The 14227-nt window shown below is 32.2% G+C and overlaps 1 protein-coding gene across 1 annotated transcript; it reads left to right on the top strand.

Annotated features, from left to right (window-relative positions):
- The first annotated feature begins 4291 nt into the window (after positions 1-4291).
- On the top strand, positions 4292-13186 carry LOC139490129 (uncharacterized). The gene is made up of 5 exons (XM_071276980.1): positions 4292-4395; positions 8183-8525; positions 9710-10167; positions 11716-12149; positions 13021-13186. Exons 1-5 carry the CDS (start codon positions 4366-4368, stop codon positions 13184-13186), a joined length of 1431 nt encoding a protein of 476 aa, XP_071133081.1. The 5' UTR covers positions 4292-4365.
- The last annotated feature ends 1041 nt before the right edge of the window (positions 13187-14227 follow it).

The following is a 14227-nucleotide window of genomic DNA, read 5'->3' as shown; positions in this document are numbered from 1 at the left end:
AAACTACCGCTTTCTATGGAACCACTATTACACAGAAGGACCCTGCACCATGCACAAATCACCTGGAAGGATGGCACAACAAACATAAGAAGCGACTCAAACACGCCATCCCAAACATCTACGAGATCATTGAGCTACTGAAGAAGACAAAGGCACTAACATAATGCAACATTATCCAGTATGTAGCAGGAGGAACCCGCCCACCTTAAAGACGACCATACAGGGTAATAGACACCAGACTCATATACAGATACCAACAAGGACCCATCGACGTGGTAGATTACTCTGACGCAACATCCCATCTTCTCCATTTGAACTGAACAATGAAGTGAATTATTGTTAATTGTGACTTTGTCAATATATTAAATGTTTTGTTACTTTTGATGTATATATAAAAGATTGTATTTCTCATCATTTTACATATAGTGCCCTTATTACTTTTTTGTGCTTTATTGATTTCCTTATGCAATGCATTTATAAAATAAATTAATAATTTATTAAATAAAGTTTGCAATAAAAGAGAACTCAGTGTATAAATATATTTCTATCATGAAAATTATTCAGAAACTAATGAACATAAAGACACTTTTATAACTGAATATCATTTTTAGTTATTTGCTGTATATGTATGTTGAATTAATTGATTGAATTGATATTAAGTTACTGAGAAAAAATATTAGATTTTTTTTATTATTTTTCTATACACAAAAAAAAAACATGAATATCTAGAAAAACACTTAAAAACTATATACCTAAGTTGGAACAGACTACACAATTGTATGCTCATTAAACCTTTTGTCTTTTTTGTTTTCTAAACTTTTTTTAATTGGTAGAATTTAAAGTGGGCAAACACCGTTTTTAATCTTGACCTTCAAGTTGATTTACAATTCAAGATTGGTTGATAATATCCAAACTTATTAAAATTAAATGCTTTAATTGCTCCCATTTTGATTATTAAAACGGGAGCAATTATACGATTCAATTTTAATTAGATTGTTTTTCTATCAACTTTTACACCCAATTTACAATAACCTTGACAAATCTCACTACTAGCGTTGTTACTAATAGACTGCTCGACTATCTTCTCTACTACTTGATTGTCTATTATTGTCATTTGTGTCCCAATGAATTCTTTAGAAAACTATTTAGTAACGCTTCGAATACCTGATAATTAGTTGTCTTGGTCGTATGAACTCGTCATTGAGTTGATAAGTCATTGTTATATCATTAAAAGCCTATAGCTAAATTTCATTTGTCTAACTGGACAGGGCATGATATTGGTATTCATCGTATGTCCGAATTATAAATAAACAATCATTTGAATAAAATGAAGAAGATGTGGTATGATTGCTAACGAGATAACTCTTCACAAGAGACAAAATGACACAGAAATTAACAACTATAGGTCACCATACGGCCCTCAACAATGAACAATTTCTATACCGCATAGTCAGCTATAATCAGTAGAAAAATGTTCTTTTTCAGTACTAGTATTATACTTTCAATATATCTGTTTAACTCCCCCCTCAAAGTTTACATAGCACAAAAGAATAACATGAACGAATTTTATTGAATTATTATAAAGATATGTATATGATATACTAAATAAGTGTTTTTACAAATAACCACATCAACGAAATATAGAAATAGACTTTGAAGCGTATACTTGTCCTAGACCGTCACATATAGCCATCACAGTCAATTCACGTGCGTAAATCGTATGTTTACGCAAATAGTCTTTCATTAGTTTAAAGCATACTTCACACGTATTCAAGTCTGGGTGATATGGAGGTTGATATAATAAGTCTATGTGACGGTGTCTCAAAATAAATCTAAGTGTATCTTCGGCGAATCTACCGTGGTGGAAGCCACAATTGTCCATAACAACAGTGTCCCCGGGACGTAAGCAATAATTTCCAAATCGATCTTATTCTTGTAAAGCATAAAAAAGTCAACGAGATGAAATCCATTTGAAGTGCCTTCTAAAACATTAAAATAATCCATTCCAAATGGTTTTCCGTGTTGGTAGTATTGGAGTTTTGTACCTCTATAGCCTTTTCCCCTACTGTTGCATGTCCATAAAGTCTATTTCCAGTTGTTTTTATGACAGATGATTCGTCAAAGAAATGTTAAGAATAAGGATAGTATTTATATATTCGTCAAATCGTCGTTGGTTCTCAGCACTTTTAAAAACTTCCTTAGCACATACATTTAACTTTTTGTGTGACATTAGGCAGTCATTTCTCAAAATTTTTGAAATTGTAGAAAGACTTTGCAAACGATCATTTGTCGTTTCTCCACCAGACAATAACTTACTTTGAATTTCTTTCCCATAAATTGACGGCTGGCGAAATTTATAGTATCTTATAGCCTCAACAATGTCTTCGGAACTTTTAAGCCTTGTTGCACCATGTTGATATTTTACCGGAGATACAGAACCATATAATTGATATTTATCAATGACATTGCAAACCGTATTGTGGGAAACGGCATAGTGTTTTTAAAAAATGTATGGTTTCCTGAATATATATGTCTAGAATACTCTCTATTTTTACAACATTAGTAGCCTTTCTAACTTCATAGTATCTTCCAAATGAATTTTGGTTGATCATATTACATGTACTGTGATGGAATATGTACAACTGTTCAGCTTTTTACTTTGAGAACCGTTATATTTGAAAACAGTTATTTTTCAACTTATAAGTACAATGTACATACATGTTCATCATTACAAGTACAAGTACATGTATATAATCTATCGATTTATTTAAAAAAAAACACTCACATGCCATCCTTTCTACCATTAATGAACTATAATTTAATCTTATTCATTTCTATACTTTCAAAATGGATGATATGACAGTGACTGAATTTCTTTCTCAAATTGGGTAGATATTTGTACAATATTCGGATTATTTCGTTCAACAGGAATTTCTGAATGTCGCTTCGTTACGCTGTAATCACATTTCGGATGACATTAATTCATTATTGGAACTGTATTGACATTAGGAGAAAGAGACAAAATGAAAATGCCCTCATGGAATTAAAAAAATGTCGCCGTAAATGAAAAAGAAAGTGGAAAATTTGAACCTGAATCTTCGACACTTAACAAAATTCCCGGAAAGCTTGAAGACAGACTATCACGGAAAAAGATAGAACTGTCAAATAAGGAGCACCAACTAAGACCACGTTTACACTGACAAAAAAGATCGATCTTTGGTCCAGTGTAAACAAGTTAGATCGATCTTCAATCGGACTTATAAAGTCTGCCTCTAGAGGTGGTTTTAAAAAGATCGATCTTTTTGTTGGTGTAAACGCTTAGGTCGATTGCGATCGATCTTTTTTCGGTGAATGTTATATTTAGATACAAAATAAAGGTCAGACCGGTTATTTTTATGTTGTAGTGTAAACGCACTGGATTAAATAAGATCGATCGCGATCGATCTTCCGTGAGCAATGTTAACGCAACCTGGGTTTTTTAAGATCGATTCAAATAAAGATATCGATTCAATTAATTTGTGGTGTCAACGGCGTCGTAGACAACTGGAAATGCCTATAGAAGAACCACCACCACAAGGAAATTTGAATTATAGGTAAATGTTTCTGGATTTACCTTCATCAGGAACGCTCAGTATAAGTACCGAAACCGTTGAAGAGCTATATGTCAAAAACACCTTAAATAGATAGCCAAATTCAACCCCCTCCCGCCACACCTGAATATAAAGTGGTCGTCCAAAGACAAACCGAGTCAAAATAAAGCTGATTACTATATATAAAAACTATAGATAAGCATACCGTTTCATACGACCTTCAACTTAACAAGTTATCCCGATACCGTGTAGACTAGTTCAAACGAAAAGATCAACACGAAACAAACATATGCCTTTTGAGTTACGTGTTATTCATTAGCAAACTAGATTAGACAACAAAGAGTAATCAAGTAATTGAAAAACTTGAAACACCAAGCCAACTAATTATCTGGTATTTGAAGCGTTACTAAACAGTTTTCTAAAGAACTCATTGGGACACACATGACAATAATAGACAATCAAGTAGTAGAGAAGATAGTCGAGCAGTCTATTAACAAGGCTAGTAGTGAGATTTGTCAAGGTTATTGTAAATTGGGTGTAAAATATTTGTTTCTATAGTAAACATTACAGTAAACAACGTTCTGCCAGAGTCACTTTATTAAAAAATGACGTAGATTCAACCTTCATTTAGCAATTGGTGCGTATCAACAACAGTCAACTCTGTCAGTTTTGTTTACGTTTGATGAACAAGTAAAGGTAGATATATTTTTTGAGACAAAATACATAAACACGGGTGTATCAAGTGGACATCTTATTAAGATCAGCTTCCATTATTATGTATCAAAGCTATCTATCAAAGCTTAAAGTAAGTACATATATACCAGTATTAAGATACATATAGGCTTTACATTATAAGATAACTCATTATTCATAAAAGCGCATATATCACGATGAAACAGAAACAAAGGTTCAAATACTGCTAAGGGAAGAACACAATTTTGCGAACGAAAATTAACAGATCTAACGTTGTTGAGCTAAATTTGAGTCAAATTTGAGTCAAATTTTAATGTATATTATGGTTTAGCCTAGTATTACAGACCTACGGGTCATTAGATGGAGAAAGTCCGTCACATGTTTAGACGTATATTTCTATATATATATGTTACAGGGAAATTGTAACTTACTTTCTTAAGAAATCGTTTTGTTGGCTTTCTGTGGCTCTGTGACAATAAGTTCCAAAATTTCATCATATTTTTCCCGGCTCCATATGTTGCACTTTAATTTTCCCTCAATTATTTGTAGTAACTTTTGTTTATATTTATTGTGTTTGCTCTTGATTTAAGGACATCTTTGTCTGAGCCATTTTTCTACAGTATGTCAGTTGTTACATGTAAGTGCATTGGTATTAAATTAAATAATGCTGTAGGCTTTTTGTCATAAAATTTTTCAATCAATAAAAATGATTCTATTTTTACATATTCAACAATCAGTGAATTTGTAAAAAATATCTTAAATATTTCAGGGATTTTGTAAAATCACTGGTTAAAATTAGGGATTTTATAAAATCACTAATCAGTTCAGTGAATTTACAAATACCTCTGGAATTGCAGCGATTTTACAAATTCCCTGTAACATATATACATAATATATACAACTCGTCTAAACATCAGCCAAACAATGTAAGATCTGTAATTTGCTTTCGCAAATAGCCGCATTGGTCGAGTGGCATAGAGCAATCTTGGACACATGACACAGGACAGTGTTATGACACAGGACACAGGACAGTGTTATGACACAGGACACAGGACAGTGTTATGTTTACGTTCTTAGTTAGTCTATTATATTTTTTATGTCGTACGATTGTCTCACTTGCGAATTTACTTTTCCTTTTTATAATGTATTATATTATAAATTGAGTATTCCTACAAGTAAATACCTGTAATAGAAGAGATATTTAATATCTTAAATATATATTACAATCACTTTATATATATATATATATAAAAAAATAGCAACATTCAACATTCAATCTATCTAGGTGTGGATCAGTTTGTAAATAAACTGATGCAGTTACTAAATTAAATTATATAAGTGTCTAAGAATGTAACTTTAACACACTAATGAGTGTTATAAAATTAGTTGTTATATTTTATATATTATTCACGCAATATTTCGCTAAACAAATTAGCTTCATCGGGCGTGTGCATCTATCTAGGTGAAATCTATCTAAGTGAAATCTATCAAGGTGAAATCTATCTAGGTGAAATCTATCTAGGTGAAATCTATCTAGGTGAAATCCGATTTCACCTAGATAGATGCACATATGTCCTATATAAAGCACATTAGAAATATAATCTGGTCGTACAATTTATATGTATAACTAATAAAAAAAAGACAAATTACATCATTTCAGGCCCAAGAAAAAAGGTTTTCAACATAGTCAATTAACACTATCAAATGATTAAAAAATCCTGTTCGAATCCGATACCAATACTATAATGTCACCTGTTACTGTCTCTGTCAGGTTCAACGATTGAATTGAGATATTTCTATAAACACGGTCATAATCACACTAGTCCTATAATAAAAGTCATTGGAGTTTGATATCATTTACATTCAACGTTTTTATTGAATATTTTTTTTTTACTATCAATGTTCAAACTCCAATAACCATGCAAGCAAGAACTCCGTCATTATACAGAGATTGACACTACTGAATTCAATCAATGACGAAAACATGTTTAACCCCGCCGCATTTTTGCGCCTGTCCCAAGTCAGGAGCCTCTGGCCTTTGTTATTATTTTTATTTTAGTTTCTTGTGTACAATTTGGAAATTAGTATGGCGTTCATTATCACTGAACTAGTATATATTTGTTTAGGGGCCAGTTGAAGGACGCCTCCGGGTGCGGGAATTTCTCGCTACATTGAAGACCTGTTGGTGACCTTCTGCTGTTGTTTTTTTCTATGGTCGGGTTGTTGTCTCTTTGGCACATTCCCCATTTACATTCTCAATTTTATGTTACTCATATAATTTCACAAACTTTCTTTTTTATTCATTTTATAAAACTGAATATATATTTCGATTTTTCAATAGCAAGTATATTTTTTATTCTTAACTGTATACATATTTTAAATGCCACTGTGTATATGTAAATACTAAATCAAATAACAATAATATATGTAAATACTAAATCAAATAACAATAATATATGTAAATACTAAATAAGATAACACAAAAAATATATTTAAATACTAAATGAGATAACACAACAAATACATGTATATGTAAATACTAAATCAGATAACAACAATTTATTCTAAAGAACAACATGGGACGATAGAGATGCAGGTTTTGACAAATATAATGAGTTAATGTCAATTTGATTGAATAATAAATATATAATCCAATACAAAGAGACGATATTAATTTGATACATCAGATTATCAATTTGATACAAAGAGAATAATACAGAGCAAAATCCGTATCATGTGCCGTATTATCCCGATATACCAATATCAGCCCAAGGGCTTTAAGGCCGGAGGATCCTGACTTGGGACAGGTTCAAAAATGCGGCGGGGTTAAACATGTTTATGAGATCTCAACCCTCCCCCTATGCATTTTTGCGCCTGTCTCAAGTCAGGAACCTCTATTTGTGAGTCTTGAATTATTTTTAATTTTAGTTTCTTATGTATAATTTGGAGTTTAGTATGGTGTTCATTATCAGTATATATATTATTTAAGAGGGAGCTGAAGGACACCTCCGGGTGCGGACATTTCTCGCTGCATTGAACAATGTTGAAGACCTATTGGTAACCTTATGGACGGGTTATTGTCTCTTTGACACATTCCCCATTTCCATTCTCAATTTTATATCCTTGTTTTTACAAATATTAAAAAATGTGTCAGTATCAATAATCAAATTGTCTTGGTTATACCAGATCACATTTAAATCTAAGTTAAATAACAATTGTTGTAGTTGATAAATCCAACTGCTTCTAATATTACAGAAATTATACAGTTGTTTCTTGTAGCAGTTTTTAACATGTTTAAGAATACAGTTGCTTGTGGATAACAATTTTAACCAGTACTTCACTATTTTGTACACTCTGAAAAATATCAAAGGATATCTTCACAATTCAAAATAAACCATAACATTTGTTGTGTACTGTTTGACACCTAAAATGTTTATTCAAAATTCAAGTTGTATTTTTTCAATACTTTGAGCTTTATAGAAGCCTCATATTTTACAACAGTAAAATAAAACACTTCTAATGTAAGCATCAAATAAATTCAAATATGTAAAAACAGCACGACTCCGGGTGCGGGAATTTCTCGCTGCATTAAAGACATGTTCGTGACCTTCTGCTGTTGTTTTTTCTATGTTCGGGTTGTTGTCTCTTTGACACATTCCCCATTTCCATTCTCAATTTTAAATACAATGATGAAACCTTCGACTTTAAACCAAATACTGTTTTCTACTTTGCTAGGCTAATTGTGTTTGAGCTCTAGCAAATTTACTGTTAAAATGTTTTCCAATTATTGGGTCTGAGACTTTCCTGGTGAAGGTAAACACAGAAAAGTGACTACAAAATTGTTATTTTCGTGTTTAATTAAACAAATTTAAGTGACCTTGCACCATTAATATTTTCAGATAAAGAAAATGACACGTGAAGCATGCAATAGTCAGTTTAAAAACTTGGCCAAAGTCTATGAACAAGATGTGGCCAAATGTTTAAAGAAATACGAAGTACTGAAAGATTTAGATTTGTTTGTCCTAGACAACTCAATAAGAGAGAGCACAGTAGGCCAGCTTAGAGGTCACACCATTGAAAACAAGTGGGAAGTTTATGACGAAGTTAAAAAATGTGGATTTAAACATACAATAGTTGCCTCCTTCAACCACAGCACTCGTGTAGATGATGTCTTTATCAAACAACTCATTGACAAAGGAGAGGATCGTGAGGGCCTTTGGGCTTTCTCAGAAATAACTGAAGGTCAGTTACTTATAATAACATTAGATGTATGTTTCATTATAATACTTTATTCTGATTGGCTAACTACACATCACATGTTATTCCTTAAGCAATTGCATGACTCAATAAAACTTATCATTTATGATAATACGAGGTCCAAAAATAAGTGCACAGGTAAATTAAATTAAAAAAAATCGTGTTTTGATGATCCTAGCTAAAAAATGTAATTATAAGTATTGAATGCTTCTTTTTGTATCTCATAAGGTTGTAAAAGCGTTGACCGTGCGCATATTTTTAGAGAGAAGCGCCGAACTGTACTTCGGTCAACGCTTTTACACCCCAATGAAATTACAAAAAGAAGCAGTTAATTCTTAAATAAAGTCATTGTTCTGAATATGTATTTAAAAAAAAATAAAGTTTAACAACTATCAAGCATTCAATGTATAATAAGGAAAGATCTGTCACGTAGCAATTAAAAAAACATAAGTCAATGGAGAAAAAAAGACGGACAGAGAGACTATGCTCAGAAATATTTATTACCAGAAAAACACCAGTCAGGAATCGGATGTACAGTAGTTATCGTCTGTTTAATTTATGTAGTTCAATTGTGTTTCTCGTTTCTTGTTTTTATATAGATTGGACCGTTGGTTTTCCCGTTTGAATGGTTTTACATTAGTAATTGTTGCGGCCCTTTATAGTTTGCTGTTCGGTGTGATCCAAGGCTCCGTGTTGAAGACCGTACCTTGACCTATAATGGATTACTTTAATTTATAAATTGTTATTTGGATGGAGAGTTGTCTCATTGACACTCATGCCACATCTTCCTATATCTAAAGACACCCCACACAATACGAGATGAACTCAGTGCCACAGAAAGATCAGCAGCTTTGTCTATACGTCTCGTAAACCCTAACTTGTTATTTTTTTGTTAAAATTTTTTTACATTGTTCTTGAGCCGGATTGACAAAGTGAACATCTGTTATATATTTATCACTGTCACTTTATTCAAAAGTCAAATCAAGCATAAAGGTCAAAATCAGGAATATGCTGATTCAATTATAACATCTTTATAACTGTTTTGGCCTGATAACTATTCTGATTTGAGCGTCACTGATGAGTCTTATGTAGAAGAAACGCGCGTCTGACGTATTAAATTATAATCCTGGTACCTTTGAAAACTATGACATTGTATATGCCTTTTTCAGCAATAAAGAAGAAAGTTCCTGACACTGAAAGCGTTCCTGTAGGTCTAAGGAAAATGAAAGAAGCTGGTCTGTATAACGTTATCTTCGAAATCGATCTTGGAGATTCTACGTATGATTTTGACAGATTCACAACAAAAGAGATGTGCACATTGCTTAAAAAATGGGTAGACTGGGTTTTTGAAAATTTGAGTACAGAGGCAAAAGTATTCGTAAGTTTCAGAGACCTCCCAGATGCTATGCCAACTGATTCCGAAAGAGTTTTTGAAGTAACTGATTTCCTATGTAAACTACCATTATTTGGTCTGATGTTTGAGGAACCAAGAGGGCAATCTCTTCCAGAGGAATGTGGCGCATGGGCAAAACATATAAGAAAGGTCATGAATGCCAATAATTTCAAAGGTCATCTCTTGGTGCATGTTCACGAGAAATTTGGTTACTGTGATGCTGTAGCTTTGCAGGTATGTCATTACAATAAAAGTTACATGTCTTTAATTATCATAATTTATTGCATGTATTATATGTATATATATCTCTCACTGATTAGTTGCTTAAAAAATTTTCAAACCTGAACTCGGTAATAAAGTGGTAAAAATGCCTTTTGACCAAATCATCTTAAATTTGTTGCCTATAAACAAAAAGAAAGTAGAACAAGAGATTTAAATGCTAGGGCAAAATGTCGTTCAAAACACTTTTAAAACAGCTTTTAAATTATATGCAAAGGTATCTTTTTTTTTCGATTGTGATGTATTGTTATTCAAATGCGAAAAATTAAGAGAGGCGAAAGAGACAAAGAGACATTAAAACTCATAAGTCGAAATAATATGACAACGCCATGGCTTCAAAAGAAACCGATACAGACAAACAAATGTACACAAAACACAACATAGAAAACTATGACCTGTGAATACACTTAAGAGTACATTTCTTTCTAACGCAAACGACGCACATGTTGTGATCATTTGTTTCTAACATACATTTGCAAAGTTTACTTTAACTTTGACAAACTATGCACTCGCTTAAAGTGCGTCTACCAGGTTATCGTTCATCGTTTGTTAGTACATTTGTCTCTAACTTCAATCTTGAATTTTAATAAAATCATAAGAAAACATTGGAACAATCTGCAAAAAGACAAACAATGCAGTGAAATCTCCACCCTTAGTAGTGCCTATCATAGCATATAAACGTAACAAAAATATAAAAGAATAACTTGCTAAATCAAGGCAGTTGTTAAGAGATTTTTGAATAGGGACCCAAGCAAAAATTCCCGAAACACTGTTAGTGATAATCTTAACACTCTTATAGAAAATAGAGAAAAAAAAACCGGTGTCAAGTCTTGAGAGTTATTGCGTATGTTAGTTGAAGGAACCGCATTTAATTATAACCGCATAATAAGTCTGTTTAGGGAGCTACCATTTGATTTTTATGGGGGGGGGGGGCTAGGATGAAAAATTTTGTCCTGCATTTTTTTTTAGTTGTTATCTCTGTCCTGCCTTTTTATTTTTCACTCTTTTCGGTCCTGCCTTTTTTTTATTAGTTTATCCTGACTTTTTTTACCTAAATTGTCATCCTGCCTTTTTTTTTTGCAAAGTGTCTCATCCTGCCTTTTTTTTTACTCAAAACTCCTGTCCTGCCTATTTTTTTCAAATTTCATCCTAGCCCCCCCATAAAAATCAAATGGTAGCTCCCTTAGTATATACCAACAGCATATGCATGCACTAATGAAAGTTCAAACAGGGTCATTAAACACTTATATCTAATCAAACGATGTATTTGTTTCTACTTTTGTAGCAAACGATAATAAACGCCACACAACGTTTACAAAATTTAGGTTAGAAAGAAATGCAAACTTATTATTATTAACAAGACATGTCTCTCTTTTTTTAAATAACTGTTTTTTGAAAAATTTAGACTTTGAAAATTTCATATTAAACAGCCTTGGAAAAGTAATCATCGATATTAGGTAATTATATTTGTAAACAAAATTGAGTATTTTATTCTATATTTAGGTACTTATGGATGGAGCAAATGGAATTTGGGCTAGTGTAATAAAAGAAGGCGCTGCCATGGGAAATGCGCCATCTATAGTTACAATACTTAATCTTATTAGGATGGGAAACAAAAAAGTGCTGAAAAAGTTTAATTGCACATACCTGAGAAAAGCAGCAATTAACATGACCAGAATTACCACTGGAGTTGATCCCCACATCAAACAGCCTGTTTATGGTGCATGTGCACTCGACTTCGTTTTTGATTTGAATGCTGAAGAATTTGATCTTGCCGAATTTTTCGAGGAAAAAGCTCCTATTCGAATAACCACTATTTCATCAGCAAAAATGGTCCAAACTAAGTTAGTCAATTATTTTGGCGAGAATGAAGACTTTACTATAGAGCGAGTTAATCTTATGAAGGAAGTCATGCTAGAAGATTTACGAGCGAACAGGTTTGTTTACATTTTCTATAAAATATACAACACAGGTTGAAAAAGCAACTACTTCAAAAGTAAGTGCAAATGTGTTTGATACTGAAGATACATTTATCTCATCCGACAGACGATGTTGTTTTTTTCTTAGTATCATACATTCTTTCATATTGTGACCTGAAAGTTCTTCAGATTTTGTATGTGCATAATTTTTTCCAATTTTATTTATCAATTTGCAGCAAAGAGTTTGATTTTTTTATTTCAGTTTCACAAGCTTGATTTAAATGCATAAAATCATCTCGATGAACAATGAATGTAACAAATCGTGTTTTTATAAATAAATGGGACAACTACCCATCAAATGTTAATTTTTAATTAAGCAAATATTTTCTTTAAAATGTACGATCATGATCAGTCGATTACTGTATAAAAATAATTTTTAATCAGTATCTTCACCGGCATTGTTTTACTTATATTTAATGAAGAGGAAGTATTTTTCTATGATTCTCCTTTTCATCGCTTTATCCTCTATAGAGTCTTTGTAAAAGGTTTGTTGTGAAAACCTTTTTGTTTAAATTTGAAACCCTTTTCCTTATTTTCTTTTCATTGCACAATTTTCATCGACCTCACCATAGTTATATCTAATAAGTACATTGTATTGTACAATTTTATCAAAGCAAATAAATCGCAGAAATATAACCACTTTAATTAAAAAGTTGAAAATAAATTAAAATTACGTTCGAAATGAAAAGTTACACGGTATAAATAAACCGCGAACACTGCTTCACCACCGAAAAAAGACAAATTAATGTAAGGGATAGTACTTTTTTGATATTTCATTTTTTTTCTATTTTTACAAGTCAACTACTCGACATGTTTTTATCATATTTAGAAAAGAAGAGTATATGAGTAAATGTGAGTTAGCTGTTTTGTTCGACCGAGCTGGGGGAAAACTCACAGATGAAATAAAAGACGAAATCGCCAACGATCAAAGAAGACACCACATGGACAAAACCTACTTGAGGAAATCCGTTAAAGATTGGACGAATGGGACCTGAAAGATAAAGTTCAAGGTGATAACCTCCTGGATTTCGACTCCTTCTACAATGGTTTCATGGCCCCTTATTTTGCCTGTTACAGATGTAACGATACTAAAAAAGCGTTGCAGGCTCTCGATATGGATAGCGACAACTCCGTTGACTGGTCGGAATTCTGCGTCTTTTTGAAATGGGCAATGAAGCAATATCCTAAAACAATTCTTACTGCAGATGATTTACTCGAAGTAGCTTTCCGAAAAGGGTTAATTCCTTGTATGAGAGATGAAATGGTTGGCAAAAAGTAAAAACGAAAACATTATTATATCTTTAAACCAGCAGCAACTTATATTTGTAATAAACCGCGTATATATTCATACAATGCATCTGCTTGCAACTGCTAATAGTATATTGATGTCTATTATGTGTACAAAACATTAATGTGATTATTTTATCAATGTAGAGATATAACATGCATCTGTGTATGGTGAGAAAACTGCTTGTTATTTAAAGAATATGTAAGAAAAATATATGCAAAAAGTGAATTTGACATCCTAAATAAACAAATTAATGTAACCAATTGTTCGCATGGAGACATTTCTGCAATAGTTTTATTGTATTTAGATTTGCATAATTAATATATATAACCTTAATTATGAATAAATATGATGTGTATTTTGTTTGTTCTGCCAATACGGTATTGAATTTCAAAAAATGAAACAAAGTAAAGGTTTTTTGTTGCACATCAGTACGTGTTTATGTTAGTTCTTTGCTATAGTTGATGTGTTTACCTTGATGTTTTAGTTTGTAACCCGGATCTATTTTTATCTCAATCAATTTATGACTGTCGAACAGCGGTATACTATAGCTACTATTGCATTTTTTTAACGAGCTTGTTACATAGAATGAAATTCAAAACAGTGTAGCTATGGCCATTGATTGACACATTAAAATCATCCATTGACTGGGACAATTTACGTGAAAGTTTGTCTGTAACGACCACTGTTCACGACGTACCTACGATAGACATTTAAACTGTGGGGTCACCAAAGGTTTCTTAACGCC

The sequence above is a fragment of the Mytilus edulis genome, chromosome 9 (assembly GCF_963676685.1).
Source record: "Mytilus edulis chromosome 9, xbMytEdul2.2, whole genome shotgun sequence".
NCBI lineage: Eukaryota > Metazoa > Mollusca > Bivalvia > Mytilida > Mytilidae > Mytilus > Mytilus edulis.
Note: the sequence above shows the minus strand (reverse complement) of the source record. Positions and strands in the feature narration are given on the sequence as shown.